At 47.1% G+C, this 22624-nt stretch overlaps 1 protein-coding gene across 2 annotated transcripts in view; it reads left to right on the forward strand.

Moving 5' to 3' along the window:
* LOC112120530 (low-density lipoprotein receptor-related protein 8) overlaps positions 1–22624 on the forward strand; it is a 265977-nt gene that overhangs the window by 211368 nt on the left and 31985 nt on the right. Inside the window, exons 6-10 of one of the 2 annotated variants that reach the window (XM_024219642.3) lie at positions 11008–11130; positions 11511–11633; positions 14952–15071; positions 15199–15324; positions 19276–19447. In XM_024219642.3, the coding sequence (XP_024075410.2) occupies positions 11008–11130; positions 11511–11633; positions 14952–15071; positions 15199–15324; positions 19276–19447 (664 nt within the window). The remainder of the gene's footprint in view (positions 1–11007; positions 11131–11510; positions 11634–14951; positions 15072–15198; positions 15325–19275; positions 19448–22624) is intronic. The other variant, XM_024219644.3, reaches the window with a different exon arrangement.

Consider the following 22624-nt stretch of genomic DNA (forward strand, 5'->3'; position numbering starts at 1 on the left):
GTTAGTGCACATTTGATTCTGATACCTTCTGTGCACAATTATTTGTAGCACCTAGGAGCTCTAGTCATGGACTAGGACCCCATTATGCGAGGCGCTGTACAAACCCAGAACAAAATGATAGTCCCCACCCCAAAGAACTTACAATGTAAGTAAGTGAACTCAGACCTTGAGGTACGATCCCTGGAATGGCATTGGCATTTGAGGGTGGACTATTTACACACAAGCTTCAATCCAGTAGGGGAAAAATGAGCTCCCCTCTCTCCTTCTCCACATCCAAGGGGCCTAGGTGGGTGCAGTAGGAGACATGTCATGGAAGCATTTGCCAGTTGAAATGAGAAAATGCCATTTTGAGCCCCAGTTGTTTTTAGAAGGGAGTCTAAGTCAAGTCACTTACAAGTCACATTCATCTCGCCTTTGCTGCATGGCTGGCAGGACTGGGACTACATTTGGCCCACCTTGAAGGCGAGAGAGTACTTTGTTACTCAGGGACATCCCCTGGGCCTGATCCAACATGGGCACAGATGGCTTCCAAAGGGTATCCACTGAGCTCCAGCCATCACAATAGGAAGCCTTGAAGAAATGTGGTGTAAAGCAGGCAGCAGTCATAATATTTCACAATTATATAGAAAACTTTTCAAAATATCTCCCTACAACATCATAGTGCAACTTCCTCTGGGGGAATGATGACTGCCAGCTAGTGCACAGTAGTGAAGGGAAGAAGAAATTTGGCCAAGGAGATGGGCAAACTCCCACTTCTTTGGAAAGTGCCTTGGGACCTTTAACATTCATGTTCAGAAGGCAGGAATTTTAGTGTACAAGATCTCCTGCAGTAAATCCATATACAGCAAATTGCATGATGTTCAGTTTACCTACCAGAAAGGGATGAACGGCAGAGCTGCCACCGCTGGGTTTGGTCCTGTGGCTCCAGGAAACACAGGGACTGTTACACCATCCTTTCTGTGGAGGGCTCCTTGACACATGCAGGTCCTGATTCTCCTCTCACTTGTAGCGATGTAAATAAGGAGTAACTCCATTGAAGTAAGTGAAGTTCAGCTCAGGTAAAACCAGTGTGAATAACAGTATAATTAGTCCGCTAGAGCTGTATGTAGTGGGAAAGGAGACCCTTAATGCACCAGAGAAGAGAGGATCTGTTGCTCTGGGTGTGGGTATCTGTGTGTTTAACTGATCATTCCTAGATTAAACCAGTGTGGCTCCTAACCATAAAAAAGCTGCACCCAGGCGGTGACGGTAGCTGGTGCGTGTTCTGAAGCACACACCTCAAATATAAACATGCCATCTATTACACAGCTTGAAAAGTGACGTTGGAGAACTAAACAGTTTGTCGATGCCCTTGTAAAACAAAAGGATCTGAGTTTGCTAAACAAACAATTGTGGAAACAAAGAATCAGATATTCAGCTGTTGTAAATCACTTTAGTGGAGCTACTGATTTACATCCATTGGGGATCCGGCCCAGACAGCTGAGGTTTTCTTCTCTCTCTGAACTTTCTAAGTCTTTTTTTTATTAAAGACACAGAAGAAGTTACAAATATACGACATGGCATCCATCATCTGGTGCTTTGATACCTCTACAATAGGTATATTAAAAATACCATAGATTTGATCTGATTAGATTAAGTTCAGGACTGAAGATGTCAATTTTACATCTTTTCCTGCACATGGAGCTAATGGGTTTTTTTGTATTATACATAATAGAAGGATATTAACCACTTAAAAAAATCTGCTGGCCTTGAGGCCAGCATCAATCACTTGTTGTCATAACCATTTTGGATGAATGAAAGAGTAGGAGGCTACCCACTGAGGGCGACAACTAGTGAAAATGCTTTGGCAGAGAGAGAGAAAATAAATAGGATAGAATGGGCTGGATCAAGGAATTTGTCTGTGGCAGTTGTTTTTTTCCTGAATTCATATAAATACACTCAAAATGTATTTTTCTAATATAATCTATAGTTTGGATTTATCAGCCTCACAATCCAGACCTGTTATCTTAAAAGTTCTCCTTTGAAATATAGGTTTCAGAGTAGCAGCCGTGTTAGTCTGTATCCGCAAAAAGAACAGGAGTACTTGTAAGGTGCCACAAGTACTCCTGTTCTTTTTGAAATATAGGTTGTTCATACAGAAGGGGAATATTGGACAGTGCTTAGAACAAATAACTAGGAATCAGGGCTCTTGAGAGCTAATCCTGACTCTACAACTGTCTTTTCGTGTCACTTCCAACTCTATGCCTCAGTCCCTCCATCCATAAAATAGGACTTATCTTGAGGCTTAGTTAATGTCTGAAAAGTGCTTTGAGAAACGCACGTGAAAATTGCCATAAAACTGCAAAGTGACTTTATTTTTAAAAGGTAATAAATGCCTCAGATGGAAGTTGTTTGGTGCAAATCCCCATGTGCGTCATTAAAGACATGGGGATAACTGGCAAGGCGAATACCAGCTTTGAGCCTGGAATGTGCATGTTGAATTTGAGCAGCTTGTCTTTTTGTCCAGAATTTGCAAATGTAAAGCATAGTTGTGTGATGTGGAGCAGTTAATTTAACAGGTTCTTGCTTTGTTTCTGTTTTGTGGAACTGAAGAGGAGCTGTAAAAATGCTGAGATTCCATTGATTGAAGCTTCCGAAATAGCCCTGCAATTTTCTGAACAGCTGGTGCATATAAACAAAGCTCTGCAAAAACACAGCCCTCCTCTCTAACACAGGATATCCTGTTGCTGTGGGAATGCCCCTGATTGGTGGCCTGTTGTAGTCACTCAGCCAATTATATTGAAATGGAATTATGTCCCAGTTTCGTTATAAAAAGGCTTGTGGCCAATCTTCCACCGCCTCCCACACCCCTTGCCTGCCTACCAGGTCCAGGATAGCTTTTGCCACAACATTGCAGGTACGATGCTGTGGTACTTATAAGAACATTGTACAGATAAATTTTTTTAAATTGTTCCCCTTGTCACACTTAGATGATTAAGAGTGAAAGAATTTTTTAAAATTGACTGTTCTTTTCACCTCCGGTAGGGTTTTAGGGGACTACCTGGTCCTTGGTGACCAAGGAGTTAAATTTAGCTCAGCTGCTCATTCCGCTTACCCAGATGTTCAGGGACAGAGCAATACATTGACTACTAGAGAGACAGTGGGGGATATGGCTCACGGGAAGGTTAGGTTCCACACCATGTTTATAGGAACTGTGTTGAATCCCAGGCTGGGGAGTTTTATGGTTCCTTTTATGCTGATGTTAACTTCTTTGGCTTTTGTGTTACAAACCTTAGCCAAAATTGTCAGAAGAGTTGGATGCCAAATGTGAGGCCCTCAGTGGCCATATTTTGGAGGCGCTAAGCACATGCAGTTCCCAGAGGGTCAGTTGGAGGTACAGGTGATCAGCACCTGTGAAAATCAGAACACTTTTCAAACTTCTGGTTAATTAATCTGCTCACTGTACTTTTCAAACTGCAAAAGTATTTTTTTCCATAAGTCTTTGCACCATCTGGCATCGGTATTTATGCATGTTGCTGTCCATTCAGCTTGTATAAAGATACTAAACTGGTGTTAACAATTTTCCCCTCAAATTCTCATGCAGCTGTACAATATTGGGTTTGGGTTTCCTACAAATTGATTTCATTTTTTTTTAAATGGAAACATTTCTCTTTATAGTAAGTTTGGTTAAAATTATTTTTTTTAATTAAACCTAAATTTGGGAGTCTTAGTATTGTTACTAATATTACTACTAATAATAAATAAATATATTCAAGGTACATAGAGCCTTTCGTCTTGAGGGTCCCAAATTACTTGATAAACTGCAGGCCTTCTCTAGTTGAACTGAGTGACAAAAATCACACTAACTCGAATAAGTGTAGGATTGGGTTGGGCAATTGCTTCACTGCTGAGTTAGAGGAAAGAGTGCCACCTATAAGTAAGAAAATGAAACTGATGATCCAGTAGGTCCATAGATGTTGCCTTTGAGGTCTCCCATCCACTTACCTCACAGTTACTTAGTTTCTGGAATTTGATGGTGACAAAGCTGTGGCTCCTAGGACACAGTTTATTACTTGGGAAAGCTTTTTGCCGTAGGGGTTTTTTGCAAAAGGTTTATCTTTGTGCATTCGTGGGGTGGATTTGACTTCTTTCTGGGGCAGATGGGGACAGAGCCACCTCACAGCCTTTATTTTGTCACATTGTATTTATAAATTCTGGGTTTCCCCCATGCCTCCACAGGTGCTGCATATATAAAATGTCATGCAGCAATTCTGTACATGATAGAGTTCAGTCAACTGAAGTCATCCTAAATCTGTATTTTGCATCCTGTATGATGCTGTGAAGAATAATACTGTTCCATGGCTTGCACTTTATGATACTTACTGCTAGTTCACTTAATGTCTCTTGGCTCTTTTTGGGGTATCTAAAAAAAATGGCTACTTACCTCTCGTAACTGTTGTTCTTCGAGATGTGTTGCTCATGTCCATTCCAATTAGGTGTGTGTGCGCTGCGTGCACAATTGTCGGAAGGCTTTTCCTCTAGCGGTACCCGTCGGGTTGGCTGTGGAGCCCACTGGAGTGGCGCCTTTATGGCAGCGTATATAGGTCCTTGCCGACCCACCGCCTGCTCAGTTCCTTCTTGCCGGAATACTCCAACAAGGGGAGGCGGGCGGGATTTGGAATGGACACGAACAACACATCTCGAAGAACAACAGTTACAAGAGGTAGGTAACCGTTTTTTCTTCGAGTGCTTGCTCGTGTCCATTCCAATCAGGTGACTCCCAAGCCGTACTCTTGGAGGAGGGGTCCGAGTTCATCTGGTCGCAGATTGCAGTACTGCCCTGCCAAACACTGCGTCATCTCTGGACTGTTGCAAAATTACGTAATGCGAGGTGAAGGTATGGATAGAGGACCATTTGGCTGCCCTGTATATATCCTGAATGGGCATTTGAGCTAGGAAAGCGGCAGATGACGCTTGAGCTCTTGTAGAGTGCACCGTCAATGTTGGGCCCGGAATCTTGGCCAAGTCATAGCAAGTCCTGATGCACGACGTGATCCAGGATGATATACGTTGGAAGGAGATGAGAAGCCCTTTCATCCTCTCTGCAACAGTGATGAAGAGCTGTGGGGACTTCCGAAACGGCTTTGTGCGCTCAATATAGAAAGCCAGGGCGCATCTCACGTCCAAGGAATGAAGCATGCGATCTCTGTTATTGGCATGCGGCTTGGGAAAAAACACAGGTAAGAAAATGTCCTGATTTCTAGGGAATTGAGAGACTACTTTAGGGAGAAACGCAGGGTGTGGGCGTAGTTGCACCTTGTCTTTATAAAAGACAGCGTAAGGGGGTTCAGATGTCAGCGCCTTGAGTTCGGAGACCCTTCTGGCTGAAGTGATGGCCATGAGGAAAGCTACCTTCCAAGATAGGTAGAGCAAGGAACATGTTGCCATGGGCTCAAACGGGGGGACATAAGCCTGGCAAGGACTAGATTGAGGTCCCAAGGAGGAAGATGCTGCCTCACCTGAGGATACAGTCTATCCAGCCCCTTGAGGAAGCAGCCTACCATCAGGTTTCCAAAGACCAACCTACCCTTCACCCCTGGGTGAAAGGCAGAGATGGCGGCCAAATGTACACTGATCGAAGAGGTCACCAACCCCTACCATTTCAAGTCGAGCAGGTAGTCCAAAATAAACAGGATCAAGGCTTGTGGTGGAGGAGTACCTTTCTGCATAGACCAAATCGAGAACCGCTTCCACTTGGCCAGGTAAGTGGCAAGAGCAGAGGGCTTCCTGCTTCGGAGAAGGACCCCCTGAACTGAAGTTGAGACTGGTTTAACCATGAAGCTTCCACGCTGTGAGGTGGAGGGACTCCAGGGTCGGATGTCGTATCCTGCCGTGGTCTTGTGTGATGAGGTCTGGGAACAAGGGAAGGGCTACAGGCCTGTCCACTGATGGGTCCAACAGCGTGGTGAACCAGTGTTGGCGGGGCCACGCCGGTGCTATGAGGATCAATGAGGCCCTATCCAGGCGGACTTTGAGGAGAACCCTGTGTATGAGAGGGAAGGGTGGAAACACATAGAGCAGATGATTCGCCCATGACAGGTGAAACACGTCCGCGATAGAACCTGGGCTGTGGTTCAGGAAGGAGCAGAAGCACTGACACTTCCTGTTGCTCCATGTCATGAATAGGTCCCAGTGGGGAAAGCCCCACCTCTGGAAGATGTCCAGAAGTAAGCATCCTTCAAGTTGAGGGCGGCGTACCAGTCCCCTGGATCCCCGGAAGGAATGGTGGAGGCCAGGGAGACGATGCAAAACTTCGCTTTCTTTATGAATATGTTGAGGTCTCGCAGATCTAGAATAGGTCTGAGCCCACCCTTGGCCTTGGGGATGAGGAAGTATTGGGAGTAGAACCCTTTTCCCCTGAACTCCTGAGGAACCTCCTCTATCGTCCCGCGAGCGAGGAGTGATTTCACCTCCTGTAAAAGGAGGTGCTTGTGAGAGGGGTCCCTGAAGAGGGACAGGGAAGGGAGGGCAGGAGGGAACAGAATTGGATATACTATCCCATCTCTACCATGCTTAGTACCCAGCGATCTGAGGTAATCTGGGCCCAGGCACAGTAGAAGTGGGACAGATGTTTCGCAAAGGGGGGAGATGGACTGGGGCTTGTCCTCGGGCGCACCTTCAAAAATTAGGCTTAGGGCCAGGAGGCTGTTTGGACAAACCGTGGCCCTGGTCAGAGGAGGATCTCTATGGCCTCCTCCTGTTGTTCCTGCCCCTCCTTCTATTGAAGTCCTGCCTCGTGCTCCCCGAGTAGCAGCATAGTGGAGGCTGGGGCTTGAAGGGCTTCCTCTGCGGAGCAGGGGTGTGGATTCCCAGGGTGATGACGGGGGGCAGTGCCGCCATCGGTGCCGTCGTTGTCGGAGCCGTTGATGTCGCCGCCATGATAGGTGGCGGTGCCGGGACACGTGCCAGTGGGCCCGGGGATTGAGCTGTCATGGCGATCAAATCCCATGCGGCTTCAGATGTGTCCGGTGTGGTGGGAGGATCGAGGTCTTCTCCCTCCAAGTGCGCCGGCACCAGAGAGCCCACCCGCACCGGACTCGACGGCCCCCCTGTCACGGCCGGACTCGACAGCTGCAGGACTTGCAGGCCAGGTTTGGGGTGTCCCAACACAGGACACACCCCACTGGTGTGCCGTGCCGGCGAGCAGCCCTTGACCACCTTCTTCGTCTTATGCAGCACTGGCGATTGTGAATGGTGCCGCAAGGTGGAGCTGGGCCTCGGGGCCGGAGAGCGGTGCCGATGCTTCTTACCCGAGTCCTTCCTCAGTGCCGAGGGTTCCCGCGCCAGTGCGCTGCGCATCGAGGCTGTGGGCGAAGTGCAGATTTCATTAGGAGGCGCTTCAGGCGAGAGTCTCTCTCCTTCTTTGTTCTGAGCTTAAAACCCCTGCAAATCTTGCACCTATCCGCCTGATGACCCTCCCCGAGGCACTTGAGGCAGGATTCGTGCAGATCGCCACCTGGCATAGGCTGCAGGCACTTCTCACAGGGCTTAAACCCTGGGACCGAGGCATGCCCCAATCTGGGGGAAAGGGAATCGGGGAAGATCTTCCAGCTAAGTACTATTCAACTAATTTAATTAACACTACTGGGTGACGATTTACAACTATTCGAAGAAAGACCTCTAAGTAGGCACTTGCAATATGCAAGACCGAGCTGCTCCAACAACCATCACTGGCGGTAAGAAGGAACTGAGCAGGCAGCAGGTCAGCAAGGACCTGTATACACCGCCATAAAGGCGCCACCCCAGGGGGCTCCACAGCCGACCTGATGGGTACCGCTAGAGGAAAAACCTTCCGACAATCATGCACGCGGTGCGCGCACACCTAATTGGAATGGACATGAGCAAGTACTCGAAGAAGAAGCCATAATTTCTGTATTTAGAGACAGTGTGTGAAATTGTCAAGGAAATGCTACCATGTGGCTTTGGATTACATGAATTAGCATCAGCTCTGACCTCCTATAACTATTCATGGCAATGATTTTCTGTCATGTAAAACTCGGCTTCAGCCCCCAAAGGAGAAACACTGCAGTAAAGACTTTCAAAAGTTTGGCTACTTTAATAGAATTTTGAGGAAACATTTGGAAGATGGTCTCCTCTGAACTGTAGTGTGTAACATACCCAGGAAGCTGTAGATCTTTGCAATCAAACTGGCGGCTGCTACCCTTGAGCATCTATAGAGCTTCTGTATTCATTGTTAAGGCTAAGATTTTGTCACGGATATTTTTAGTCTGACTTTTACTAAAAATATCTGGGACAAAATGGGGATCTGCGGGTCCCCACATCACCTGAAGTGGGGCAGCTGTGCAGGGGCTAGGAGCCACCTGCAGCAGCTGGGGATTGTGGGGTACACTTGCCACCTGCAGATTGGGGGGGGTCCCCTGCTGCTCATGGGGGCCTGGGAGCTGGGGGTTCCCCCCCCCACCTTCAGGGGCCAAGGGCTGTGGGGTGCTACCGGCTCCTGTGTCAGCTGGGAGGTACCCTGACCACCCATACCTCTGGGGGCCTGCGGTGGCTAGGACCTCAGGGTTTGTTTGTTTTTTTAATACGGAGATATACCTATCTCATAGAACTGGAAGGGCCCTGAAAGGTCATCAAGTCCAGCCCCTTGCCTTCACTAGCAGGACCAAGTACTGATTTTTGCCCCAGATCCCTAAGTGGCCCTCTCAAGGATTGAACTCACAACGCTGGGTTTAGCAGGCCAATGCTCAAACCACTGAACTATCCCTCCCTCCCGCTGCCTGCAAGTTTGGGGGTTCCCCACCACCTCTGGCGGCCCCCGCAGCTCCTGGCCCCCATGGGCAGCAGAGGACACTGCTGAAGTCACAGAGGTTGCTGGAAGTCACGGATTCCATGACTTTCACGACCTCCGTGACTTAATCGTAGCCTTATTCATTGTCAATATAAATGAGAGTCCCAGCTATGGAGGCCGTTTGTTTAACATAACCTTGAGGAAGGCATTGCTTCAGATAGAGGCTCTGGGATAGATTCACAAGGGGGACGTAGTTGTCTACCTGTCCCTTTAGGTGCCTACGTTCAGCGTTTAGGTGCCATTGGCATTCACAAAACCACACTCAGCTGCTGCCTAATCATATAGGTGCCTGAAGTCCCCAGGGCACCTACATTTCTGCCAGTGGACATGCACACCGACACCTAAGTCCTGACACCACCAAGTAGCTTGGTGTTCTAGCTCATGCCCAGCCCTAGTGGGATTTTCAAATCAGTCATTCTCCCACCTGTCTTGCCTGCAGGGCCTCATCAGGACATGCTTCCCACATGTGGCACCACTGCCACAGAGGAGGCAGTGGTGCCACTCACCTTTTATGCACTACAGCCCAGCAGTTAGTTGCACTCATCTGGGATGTTGTGGGAGACCCTGGTTCTTGTCCCTACCCTGCCTGATTTGGAGCAGGGACTTGAACCCTGGTTTCCCACATTCCAGGTGAGTGCCCTAACCCCTGGTCTTTTGAGCATAAGGGGGCCACCACCATTTCCTCCACCTCCTCCTGGGTTTTTTGCAAGAAAGGACTGATTTGACTTAGGGCCTAACCTCCAGGAAAGGGTTCAGAGCTGTGAATTCCAAGTGAATGGAGACGCCTCCCTCTGGTGGAGTTAGGCACCTAATTCCCTTGGAGGGAGAGGGCTTAGACCCCACCCCTTCCTCCACATTTCCTACTGGCTAGTTTTGGTAGCTCAGTGTGGTGGTTTCTGTGAATCCCTTTCTCAGGCACCTGACTCTCCCCCAGCATTGTGGAGGGACCCTGAGCCCCTAACTCAGGGTTGTGAATTTCACTAGGCAGCGGGGTGCTCAAAAGTTAAGCATTGTAGCACCGAGTGTTGCCAAGCCCACATCCCCCTTGTGAATCTAGCCCTCTGTAACAGAGGAGTTTCTTAATGTTTCTGTTATGAAGACCTGTTTTGAGTCAGTAATAACCTGACCAGGAAAATTAGCTCCGGGCTTGAAACATGGTCTGAGTCTGCCGAGATGTTTTCAGACTGTAACTTAGCACGGAGCCTGGCCCTCAGCTGAGCTCTTACAACTCCCTTTGGTCTTCAGTTTGACTTTTGAGTACTCAGCATCTCTGACAATCACATCTCCAGTCCTAGATTGGTCCCTGGTGTAACTGCATTGACTTTCATGGAGTTACACCAGGGATGAATTTGGCCCATCACCTCAGGCTGGACATGTTTCAAAATGTATTTTTAAAAAAATCTTTTTAAAATCTAAAATAAATAAAAAGCTGAGGTGTGGTAGCCAACGTCGGCACGCGGTCCTTCGTCTCCTTTGAATTGGAGTGCAGCAGTGGACCTCGTATGGGCTAAAGCTGAAAACCACTCAAACTTCTGTGAGCACAGAATTTGGCTGCCCACTTGCTTAACGTTGTTTCTGACAGGAAAGCTCCATTGTCTGCACCGATTGGCTCTGGGCTGCTATTCAAGGTATTGGTTTTGCCCTATACGGGCTGGTCCTGGCTAACCTTAGAGAACCACTTCACTCCCCGTGCTCTGCCATAAGATCAACTGGAGCACCTCAGCTGCCATGTTTAAACATCTGAGGGCTAAAGGCAGGACATTCTCAGTGACGAGCCCTCACCCCCTGTTGGTCTCACAGAGCCTAGGTTTGTTAACTCTTAAAGCTCCCTGCACAGAGAAAGAGTTACTGAGTTTCTGTTGAGCCCTTTAATATACACACTGAACTCTACATATAATTAGGGTGACCAGATGTCCCGTTTTTTGGGACTTTTCTTATATAGGTGCCTATTACCCCCCCACCCCGTCCCGTTTTTGCACAGTTGCTGTCTGGTAACCCTACATATAATTTATGTTTTAAATTGGGTATAGGAGCCCAGGGAGCATGTTAGGTACAGTTTAATAAGCCAAATGAAGAGTCTATTGTATGTGGTTAAAGACTATTGTATGAAGCCATTTAAAATCCATACTGGTTAACAGTTTGATGGTGTCATTTTAAAGCACTGGTGACCTGCCGCCCTGATGAATTCCAATGTGGGGACGGGACCTGTATCCATGGAGCAAAGCAGTGCAACAAGGTACACGACTGTCCTGACAACAGCGATGAGGCAGGCTGCATTAACGGTACGTATAGCCAATGCACCTTACACTCCAGTGTATGGTACAACAAGAAGTCCAGCTCAGTCAGAACATTGTAGGCACTGGAGATTTAAAAGGCCTATTAGCTTGCCTAATCCATCTCCTCAGGCCAATGCCGGGTTGTTCCTTATAGAGCATTTTAAATTATGCCAGTAATGGGGCTTCCCTAGGAACTTTTCCAAAGTCCTAATAGACCTCACTCTTCAGGAAAAAAATTAATCCTGCATGATGTTCAGTCCAAATATTCTTTTGCTTAACACCATCTCATTACTGCTAATTTTAACCTCTTGAAGCTTGATGTTCAGTCTTCATTATCATGACCCTAATCTAATTTAGTCGCTTTCCTCTCTTGCCCAACACAACAGAGTCCACGTGTGAAAGCCCCAGGAAGTTTCAGTGTAAAAATGGAGAGTGCATTGATGGAGTCAAAGTGTGCGATTCACATAGAGACTGCAGGGACGGGTCTGACGAGCCTGTGAAAGAATGTGGTACAGTACACACCTCTTTCCTCTTATTGCTGCTGTGTTAACCTCTTCTCTCTCTGGTGCTCATGACTAGCAGAATAACAACTTATGGCTGCTAATGCCATTCCTGGCTGTGCGCTCTCTCTCTCGCTCTCTCTCTCTCTGCACACACTGTACCCATTGCACTGATAGAAATGGAAGCAGAATTGGGCTCTCTGGCTTTTTTAGGTCTTTGGGCTTGCACAGGTGTGATTGGAGGCTTGCTCCACTCTCCTCCACCAAGAAATGCACTTGATTTTCATGGAGGGATGTGTGATCTGAGCACAGGAGCAAGGAACTCATACATTCTAACCCCCCTGACACCAGATAATTACTGGTGTGTGGGTTAATTAGTGTTTGTAAAATGCTTTAAAGATAGAAAGTGCTTGCTGAGTATTATTGTCAGATAGGTGAGTTCTATGGATGTTTCCCATTTCCAGTTTCTACATGTTCCATGTTCTACATGCAGGGGACTGGACTAGATGACCTCTTGAGGTCCCTTCCAGTTCTATGATTCTATGTTATTGAGGTTTTCATTAGGGATTATGGGCATGGTGTCAGATGAGCCTGATAAAAATTCCCTCTGTGTAAAATTACGTTGGATTCCAAGTTAGTGAAAATCACAGATGCCATACAAGCACATCTCTGACAAGCACCTGTTTGCTGCATAGACACTGTTAGAAGGTCAAGAGAATCCAAACCACACCACCAAAGAGCAGTTCCATTCTTCCTGGAGGACTCCTTAGTGCAGGAAATTGGTGGGCTATTGAGCCTTTCACCCATCCTTGTAGGAGAATACTGCCAGCAGCAGCACTAGTTTGGAGCACTCAGGCAGTGCAAGGACTGTGATTGTGGCTGGCTCACATGCAAAGATGTATGGGACAGGCTCCTTGCGCTCTTCCCTTCCATCCTTGCACACCTGCATGGAACCAGCAATAATCCGGCCTCAAAGATTGTTAGTCCAAAGAGGCTAGTTCAGAAAATGTAACGGAGTGAAAAAATATTTCACATATAGGAAGATTTTTTTTTTCTTTCAAATCCTGATTCAGAAATAGGGAAACATGACCCAGACCAAGGTCTGAAGTTCTAGTGCTGACTTTTGTACTTTATCCCAGAGCTGCCAAAGGCTAGCAATGCCACTTGTGCCGCCTGTCATGCCGTATCAACCCAAACAGAGAGGCGGGGGAAACTGTACAGGGGGATCTCATAGGGTCCCAACCTCCACCCAACATCATCAGCCCATGAACATTGATGCATTACACCTTTCACGCACACCTGACTCAGCACAGAGGAGTCTATGTGAGTGTATGCTTGGGAGACAGTGATTTAACATTGCTGTTCTTCTTTGAGTGCTTGCTCATGTCCATGCCATATTACGTGTGTGTGCTCGCCACATGCACCAGTGCCGGAAGCTTTTCCTGAGCAGTATCTGGAGGGAACCAGCTCTGGTGCCCTCCGGAGTGGCGCCCGCATGGTGCGACATAAGGGGTGCTGCCAGCACCATGCAGGTAATTAGAACGGGGAAGTGGGAGTCAGGAGATACAGGTTATATTCCAGCCAGTGGGTCAGTGTGTGACCTTGAGCAAGTCATTTAACCACTGCCTGCCTCAGTTTCCCTGTCTGTAAAACAGGGCGTAAGTGTACTTAGCAACCTCTCCATAGCACTTTGAGATCCTCAGAAAGGCACCAAACGACGCAGAGTTTTATTAGTCATCTTATTTAAATTGTCAGGTGGAAATGTGGCCCCAGTTTGGGTAATTGGCTGCTCGTCCATAATAGAAAATTGAGCAGAGTAGTGTCTACACTTGGCCTACTTCTAGGTCTATGTTAAGAGCTGCAGTGAGAGAACCAGAGCCCGAGTACTGTTTTTATATCCATGCTACAAAGCACCCCTGTAACCAGAAGTATGATTAACATGCAAATCCTTGTTTAAGTTACAATAACCTGTAGCATTTTGAAGTGTGTGTGTGTGCGCGTGCGCGCAGTCTAATAGGCTAGAGGCCAATATAAGGATAGTAAAAGGCAATACCCATTTAATAAATGTCAAAGAACAGCTATGGCACACAATACGACTCTGTGGACAGCTACTCAGAGCTTAGTGATCTTGCTGCTATTAATAACGTGCTTATTTCTTTGTTAGGAAAGTGGAAGCATGCTACAGCCAAGATGCTGTGTCTTCCGGTGCAATGTTTTCCTAGCCCGTTGACTTTAATTGGCTTGTCGTTGTTTTTATTTTCTTCCAAGGATACTGGTTTAATGGTTCTGCTGGGCTGCTACACAATGGTATCCAAGGAAGCAAGAAGTAAAAATAAATAAATAAATCTGACTGTATATAACATTAAAGCTTCGAGCTGATGGGCTGCATGCCCCAATGAACCACTGTGGCCCAGAACTCCCACATCATCTGCATCAGCAATCCTAGTCAGAGGAAGACATTTTACTTCACCTTGTATAGGTTAATTGGAACAACAAGAAAAATGTTATTTCTGTCAAGAAAACAACCTTCCTCAACCTCTCTCCAGTTATAGTTACAAGGATGCAATAATTCTACTCTTTCAATTTCAGCTCTTGCACAAGGGGGAAAAACAGCGTTTGATGAGACAGCATTTTGGTCCTAGATGGGACTATCACTGTATAGACTGTACATATGAATTAGATTAGGCTGTCAGCAGTCAGACTGTCCACATCTCCCTGTTAGCTCGGGACTGTGTACGGACTGTACATCAGTATTAGGTGGGAATATCTCCAAAGGACTGTACCTTGGGATATTCTGGGGCTCTCTCAGCATAGATTGCCCTGGTGTAGTAGATGGGAATATCTAATACCACGTAGACTCTCCCCAGTTAGCTGGGACCATTGGGTCAGACGACTCTCCCGGAATGGATTATTACAGCTCAAGGAAACAGTTTGGTATGTGCCACCAGAGTAGGGAGAGGGGGAAGTCAAATGGGGATAATTCTCAGGCCCCTTGACAGTTAATGCATGGAAGCAAAAGACTTAGGACTGGATGGCAGCTGCGAACCCAAGAATTTTGTACAATGTCCCCAGAGTCTCTGATTTGCATAGTCATTTTAGGTCGCTGGATTCTAGTCCAAAGGGACTTTAAAATGTTAGAGAAAGAGAGCATTTTGGTGGGTGTTTTCTATTTGTGAAGTCACTAGTGCGCTCCATACTGCCAGCTCCCAATCATCAGCAGCTGGTAGCTACTGAAACATTTCTGGGTACCTCGACCCCCTTTTAAGGTACTCAGTCTTGTGATTAAAAACCATCCTTTATCCTAAATAATCTGTATGCCTCTTTTAGAACAAAATGAATGCTCGATCAACAACGGTGGGTGCTCACACATATGCAAAGACTTGAAGATCGGTTATGAATGTGAATGCCCTCCCGGATACAAGCTTCTGGATAAAAAAACGTGTGGAGGTAATTTACATGCAAACGGCAGTCTCTTGTTTCACTGTACAGAGACGTAATTATAGTCACTCCAGCATTGCTCCATCACAGATGGTTTGATTTCAAGTTATTGATGGGTTTCAAACGCTCCTTTCAGACATAGATGAATGTGAGAATCCAGACGCTTGTAGCCAGATCTGCATTAATTACAAGGGGGACTACAAATGTGAATGCTACGAGGGATACGAGATGGACACCCTGTCCAAGAACTGCAAAGCCGTAGGTAAGGCAACCCCGGCAAACACTCAAACCCGACTCACCCAGCAGTATGAGCGTTATAAAGAAACATGGGTCCGTGGGCCAAGGGTTGGGGGAAAGGAGACAAAAGGAAAATTAAAAGCCAAATGGAGTCATTTAAAACTATACAGAACTGCTACAGTGACAGCAGATGTGTCCCGAGGCAACAGCTCCACTCATCATGCAGACCAGAATATTTTAGCAGTGTGTGCAGCTCAAGATTACAGTCAGCAGTTGGCAGTTTGAAGCTGAGACTAAAAAGGAAAGTCTCTTGACAGGTGTTAAAAACAGTGCAGCGAAAATTAAGTAATAATAAGAAAAAAGGAACACAATCAAAAATAGGTGGATTAGCCAGCCCTTCCAGCAGACCCACCCCCCACCTCTCCCTAAACTCTTACACGAATCTCAAAAAGAACAGAGCAGCAGCTCACTTGCTCTAGAAGAAACAAATGTCCCAGCTCATTGCAAAAGAAAATATGCTAATGTCAGGGAGCTGGAAAGCTATATTATAAAAGGTCTAGGATCAGCCACGTTGAATACCATTTCATGGAAGGGATTGGCCTTTGGGGGAGTGATTTCCTGGGGGAGCTGGCTCAGGAAAGTTTTGTCCTGGGAATTCCAAATAAGTTTTCTTATTATACCTAATATACTGTATGTAAAAAGTCCTTAACATCAGCATGTCCGGCAGACTTTATGTACGGGCCAGGCCCCTTCCTTGCACTGTCTGGGGGCAGCTGGAGTTGCCCCCTAAGGGTTGTCCGAGGACCCACCCTTCTGCTCCCTGCTCAGAAATTCCGGCCCCCTCAGGGTCTCTGCAGGGCAGCTTTAAGGCCAGAGTGCCTGCTGGGAGAGCCCTATCGGGCTTGGGGGGTGGAGGTGGGGCTCACATTTTTAGAATTCCAAATGGAACCTTTGTTCAAGTTCCTCCTGTATAGCTCTTTTTTCCCTTCCCAATGTTCCCTCTGTGCCATACATCCCACATGGTGCAGGGTGCCTCTGCCTCCAAGTAGGAGCTGGGTAACTCAATAAACTCACTCTTTCCTTAAGTATTTTCCCCTCAGTTCAAGTCTTTTAGGCAGTGACCTCTCACCAGTGGAAATAGGAGACATTGGGCTAAATCATGCAGGCCTTACTCAAGCAAAGCTCCCACTTGTAGCCTGATGATTAATTTGAGGTGCAGAATGCACTTGTCACTAATAGGTTTGTTCTTTGGGGACTACGTAGAGATTAATTACGATGACGATTGGTGACACACACAGAGAGACTTTATGAATTTTATTAATACTGTGATCAATAGAAACAAAACTCACAGAACTAGAAAAACAAGAGTAATAGCAGACTCCTCATCAGGTATACTCATAAATTTGGGTTCCCCTTAGGGTGAGATTAAGGTTGTCACTCCTGCTGAGGGTTGGTTTTGAGCCCCTTTTATGCACTTATTCCTTGCACCCAGTGGCATATTAGCCACTGGGATGATGGGGTCTGTGTCCAGGGGCCCTGGCCAATTAGGAGGCCCTGGAAAAATGGGCACCCCCATGCCCCGACCCCACTCCCTGGCAGGATTGCTGGGTGGGTGGGGCGGGGGAAGCCCCTGCACCCGACCTCGCTCCCCAGCAGCAGCGCCAGGTGGCAGGGGAAGCCCCAGTGTGGCGACCCCATCTGCGGCCCTGAGACTGGAGGAACTCTAGCTCCCTGCCGCCGTCTGAAGGCTGGGGGAGCTCTGACTTCTCACTGTGGCCCTAGGGCCATGGCGAGGGGACAGAGCTTCTCCGGTCTTGGGGTTGCAGTGGGGGCAGGGCAGAAAGGAGCAAACGGGGGACCATAGTGTGGGGGGGGCGGAATGTGGGTGGAACAGGGCAGGGACGCGGGGAGAAGGGACAGAATGGGTGGGGCTGTGGGCAAGGCTGCAGGCAGAAGGGGCGGAATGGGGGCGGGACGGCAGGCGGAAAGGGTGGGGAGGGGCCCCCCCACTTGCTCTGGCCCAGGGCCCCACCAAACTTTAATCCACCTCTGCTTACGCCCACCTATTTCTAAGACCATATTTGATTAGGTTTGGGCCTTTTGTCCATATTTGTGATGCCTGCTACCCATTTTGGGGGCTCCGACAATTGTACACATTTGTGCAGATAGAAGTTAAGGAGTCAAGACAGTTTATCAGAAGATATATATGGCTAAATCTTCTGACCCAAGATTACTTACTTATATTAATTCTTACTAGACTTAATGTGACCGTATACTATTACGGGGGAGGGATAGCTCAGTGGTTTGAGCGTTGGCCTGCTAAACCCAGGATTGTGAGTTCAATCCTTGAGGGGGCCATTTGGGGATTGATCCTGCTTTGAGCAGGGGGTTGGACTAGATGATCTCCAGAGGTCCCTTCCAACCCTAATAATCTATGATACTACCAGTAGCCTCAAGCTAAATACTAGGCTTCGGGCTCACTGAAAAGCCCATTTTAAAATGAACTTTTAATTTCTTTGCTTACTCCTGCTTGCATTATAGCTTTAGTTTAATTTGCACTAATTTAGCAAGTATCTTCACTTTATCTAAGATATAAACGTTTATTTACCTGATCCCCTGAGCTGAGGTTAAAGGTCAACACACTGAAAATATGCAGAATTATTCACCGCTTCTGCTGGTTTTGAGGGTCACTGACTGCACATATCTCCCGGTCCTTACGAGCAGTGCTCATCCCTTTATCAGACCTACACTCCCTGCAATGGGAGGTTTGCCTGAGTAAGTACTCCGTCACAAAGGAAGCTGAGATGCATACAGTTTTTCCTGAGGAAAATAACACAGATAATATGCTTCCATCTCTCCTGAGTTTGTCATAAGAAAAATCAATTTGACATTTCCTGCTAGAATCTCTGGGCTGGCCTGTGGCCTTAGTACCACAACCCCAGTAGAGGTGGATGCCATTACATTTGACATAAGCTGTCGGGGCCAGAGGCTTCATGCCTGCGAAGGACAGACACCAGCTGAATGAGTCCAAGAGCTCTGCTGGAGCACACTTAAGTGTTCCCCCATCCCTCCTCTTAGGAGGTGCCAGATGTGCTATCTGCAGAGCCAGTCTCCGGTGGCCAGGCGTGGGCCCATCTACTTGGACACGGCACTAATGTCCCTCTGCACTTTGTACTCAGGCAATGCAACCCCGAGGAGGCCTCTGACTGCCCCCTGCACAAGCTGGGGAGGGATGGCTGTGCCTGCTTGCTTCCAGCCCCCGAGCTCATCCAGGCATGAGCAACCAGAATCGGACCCTACAACTTAGAGTTAAAAATGTATCATATAGAGCAGGGGTAGGCAACCTATGGCACGCGTGCCGAAGGCGGCACACGAGCTGATTTTCAGTGGCACTCACACTGCTCGGGTCCTGGCCACCGGTCCGGGGGGGGCTCTGCATTTTAATTTAATTTTAAATGAAGCTTCTTAAACATTTTAAAAACCTTATTTACTTTACATACAACAATAGTTTAGTTATATATTACAGACTCATAGAAAGAGACCAAAAAACGTTACAATGTATGACTGGCACGCGAAACCTTAAATTAGAGTGAATAAATGAAGACTCGGCACCCCACTTCTGAAAGGTTGCCGATGACCCCTGATAGAGTGAAGAAACCCCTCAGTGTTTCACTTGTGACTTCTTAGCAAGTGGGGCAGAATAAGAGCAAATGCTGCTGCTGCTGCTGCTCAGACTCTTCGTGTTCTGCTGTAACAGCTCCCCCCACTGGGAAATGGTGACATTTGCTTCTGGTACACAGTAAAACTCCCTCACGGGATATAACTGCAAATAAGCAGGCAGCATGATTCCATTGGCTTCAGTGAGATCACCCTCCATGTTATGCACCGCATAATGAGAGCTGGATGTGGCACTTAGACCTCTACTGTCAAGTCAGCTGGTAAAATAAAAGCCACATCTGTTTGTTTTCTGTGATAGGCAAGAGTCCATACCTGATCTTCACCAACCGCCACGAGGTACGCAAGATAGATCTGGTGAAAAGGGACTACTCTCGCATCATCCCCATGCTGAAGAATGTGGTGGCTTTGGATGTGGAGGTGGCAACAAACAGGATATACTGGTGTGATTTGTTCTACAGAAAGATATACAGGTAATGGGCCAGGGCAGGTACAGGTTCTGGTACACATAGTATAGTTCATTTTAGTAAGGATGATCTGTAAGGATGCCCCCATTCTATTGAACAGTGGTATGGTGAGCAGCATCCATCCATAGGACCATAGAGTGTCTCTCTTTTTATTTGGTTACACATGGTGGCCCAGATTTTCAGTGGGCCTACAAAAATATGAAGGCACATGACCAGTTACCTGATTTGAGAATACAAGAGCATTTTTGTGGTACCAACAGATACCTCTGCAAGTTTGCATGCATATTATCTGAGTTGTTATTATATATTTGTATTACAATAGTGTTTAGAGACCCTAGCTGAAATCAGGGCCTCTGTGTACTCTATGCTGCACAAAAACATAGAGACAGGACGTGCCCCAAAGAGGTTACTGTCTAATACACAAGACAGGCAAATAATGGGAGAAAGGAAGTGTCATTATCATCATTTTACAGATGGGGAATGCACAGAGACTAAGGGGTATGTTCACAAATGGGATTTCGGTACCTAACTGACACTTTAGCCGCCTAAGTCCAACATTTAGACAACATTGATATTCACAAAACCACTGCTCAGCTGCTGCCTAAGCCCGTAGGTGCCTACGTATCCACCAATAAAATCCCTAAGTGCCCAAATTTGTACTTGTGGGCATGTGCACAGCCACCTAAGTCTTGACAGGACTGAGGAACGTGGCGTTTCCCCACCTCTTCCACCAGTGGGACCCAATCCTACGGGTATACTCAGAGCACACCTAACAGATCAGATCCTACGTGAAACTTGGTGACAGTGTCACAGACCCTTCCCCCAATAGCCCAGCGGTTAGAGCACGTACCCAGGCTGTGGGAGAGCTGAGTTCAAATGCCTCCTCTCCCTGACGTGGATCAGGCACACGAACCCAGGTCTCCCACCTTCCAGGGCTATGCCGCATCCTGGAATGAGTCTCTGCCAGTCTCTCTCCTGCTGAAGCTGCTCCAGTGTGTATGAAATACTTAACCATTAACTGGGCCAGAGAGGATGTGAAAACAATTGTGTAGTCCAGAGATTAGGGCACTTCCCTGGGAGACCCAGGTTCCAGTCCCTGCTCCAGTGAATATTTAAAGTATTTCATACAGAGTTAGGTGCTCGTGATGCAGGAGAAGGTTTACAGCTGTGGATTCGAGCAGAGGGAAGCCTGAAGTTAGGCACCTAACTCCCTTTGAGGGGCAGGGCTTAGGCCTCACCCCTTCCCCACAGTATTTCCTATGGCTAGTTTAGACAGCTCCCCACTCAGCTTGCTGGCTTTTGTGAATCCCATTCTTAGGTGCCTAATTCTCCCCAGACATTGTACAGGAAGCTTGGGTGGGTGCCTAACTTGGGGTTGTGAATTCCACTAAGCAGCAGGGCACCTAAAAGTCAAGTGCTGCAACATTCAGCATTGCATCGCTTATGTCCCCATGGCGAATACAGCCGTAAGGGACTTGCCCAACCTTGCACAGGAAATCTGGGGCAGATCCACAGAGTCGTGACTCCTAAACTCTGGTCCAGTGCCTTAAACCATACCACCATTTTTTCCACTCTCTCCCCCTCCCCAGGTGTTTTTATGGCACCCATCCCCATAGTATGTAACAGGCACCTGCTGAAAACATGAGTCTGCGTGTCACTGGAACACAGTATCCTGATTCGTTTGCTAGTAGTGGGTTTAATCAAAAAGTGCAGCTGCATTTAATTTATGCACCAAACCTCCCTCGTGTGCACTCTGATTTCCATTGGTATTGCACCCTATTGCAGCATCTATAGTGATTTGTTCTGGTTTTCAGCTAATGATCAGAGGGCAGTTTACTAGTTTCAGTAAGTAACAGAGCTACAGGGTGTCTGTAGGCTGCAGTAGCTCAGATTCCAGGGGTAGGGAAATTTGCCCAAGCTGTGATGAGGTAATGACGTGGCTAGCCAGGTATGTAAGTAGCCCTGTGAGCACTGTGGGGCAGTGAAAATAGGAAGATGGTTGGGAGGACGCTGGGATTTCACTCTGAAAGTGACATTCTAGAAAACGTGTATCTGGGGTGGGTAAGGGTTACACATTCATACACAGAGATTTATTTAACACACACTGCTACTTCTGAAGCACACTGGCAGCGAATACCTCCAGAGTTCAGATAGGTGCCCATGCCCTTCTCGGGGCTACATCAAGAGTTTGTTCTCTGTCAAAGCAGCAGGACATTTGTCTCTTTTACTCCTGTTTGTGTTAGCTTTTCCACAAGCCTTAGATCTTCACAATGAGATTTTGTGTCATAATCACCTATTAGCTGTTAACTCTTCTGTTTAACATATAACATCTGCACTGATACTGAATACTGTTCATGAAAAAGACCTTGGTGCCCCATCAGTGATGGAGCCGAACTCCACTTGCCACATTCTACAGGGAACTGTAATCTGTAATTAATTTGAGATGCCATAGCAGGATGTAAGCAAGCGATATAGCAAATAATTACTGGCAAGAAAATGCTCTCCCGATTTATGCTGGATGTCATCCATGGATGGTCACTCCCAACCTACATCATGTCTCGTCTTGAAAGACCTTCCATTATCTGCATTGGCCTACAACTCCCAATCATTAGATCCTTTGACAAACTGAGATAGAACTTCAGGAAGGCAGACAGGAAGAAGTACACAGATGCTCTAGAAAAGTGTCATCTCCATACCATCACACATCATCTGGTCTACGAAGCTTTCAGGCGATTCTGAGAAGCCATCTTCAAAGCTGCCTGTGCATCCATATTGCACAACCACCGTCCAGTCTACATGCTGTGCCTTCATGCTGAATGGTACTAAACTGCTTGGGCAGTAGGGATCCTCTGCTGATCCAGATATTGCTGATCACGTAATCGAGTCACTGGAGGCTGCTAGACAGGCACAATGGGAAGACTACTCGAAATCTAGACATCATTCACTTCAGCTGGAAATGCTGGAATTTGATTTGCTGTCTAAACAAAGCTTAGCAACCACCATCCCTAAGCCAACCACCTGGCATACCAAACCAAGCTGCCAGTTGTCAGAGACTCAGCAACACATATAGTCATTCACAGCCACAGTTAGACCAAATCGTAAGTGATAGTAGTTGTGGCACTGCTCCTGGCTATGACAACATATTGCCAGAGTTTTTGAAGCACCTCGGGACTTGTGTTTATC

The sequence above is a fragment of the Terrapene carolina genome, unplaced genomic scaffold (genome assembly GCF_002925995.2).
Source record: "Terrapene carolina triunguis isolate 2854851 unplaced genomic scaffold, T_m_triunguis-2.0 Scaffold102, whole genome shotgun sequence".
NCBI classification, from domain to species: domain Eukaryota; kingdom Metazoa; phylum Chordata; order Testudines; family Emydidae; genus Terrapene; species Terrapene triunguis.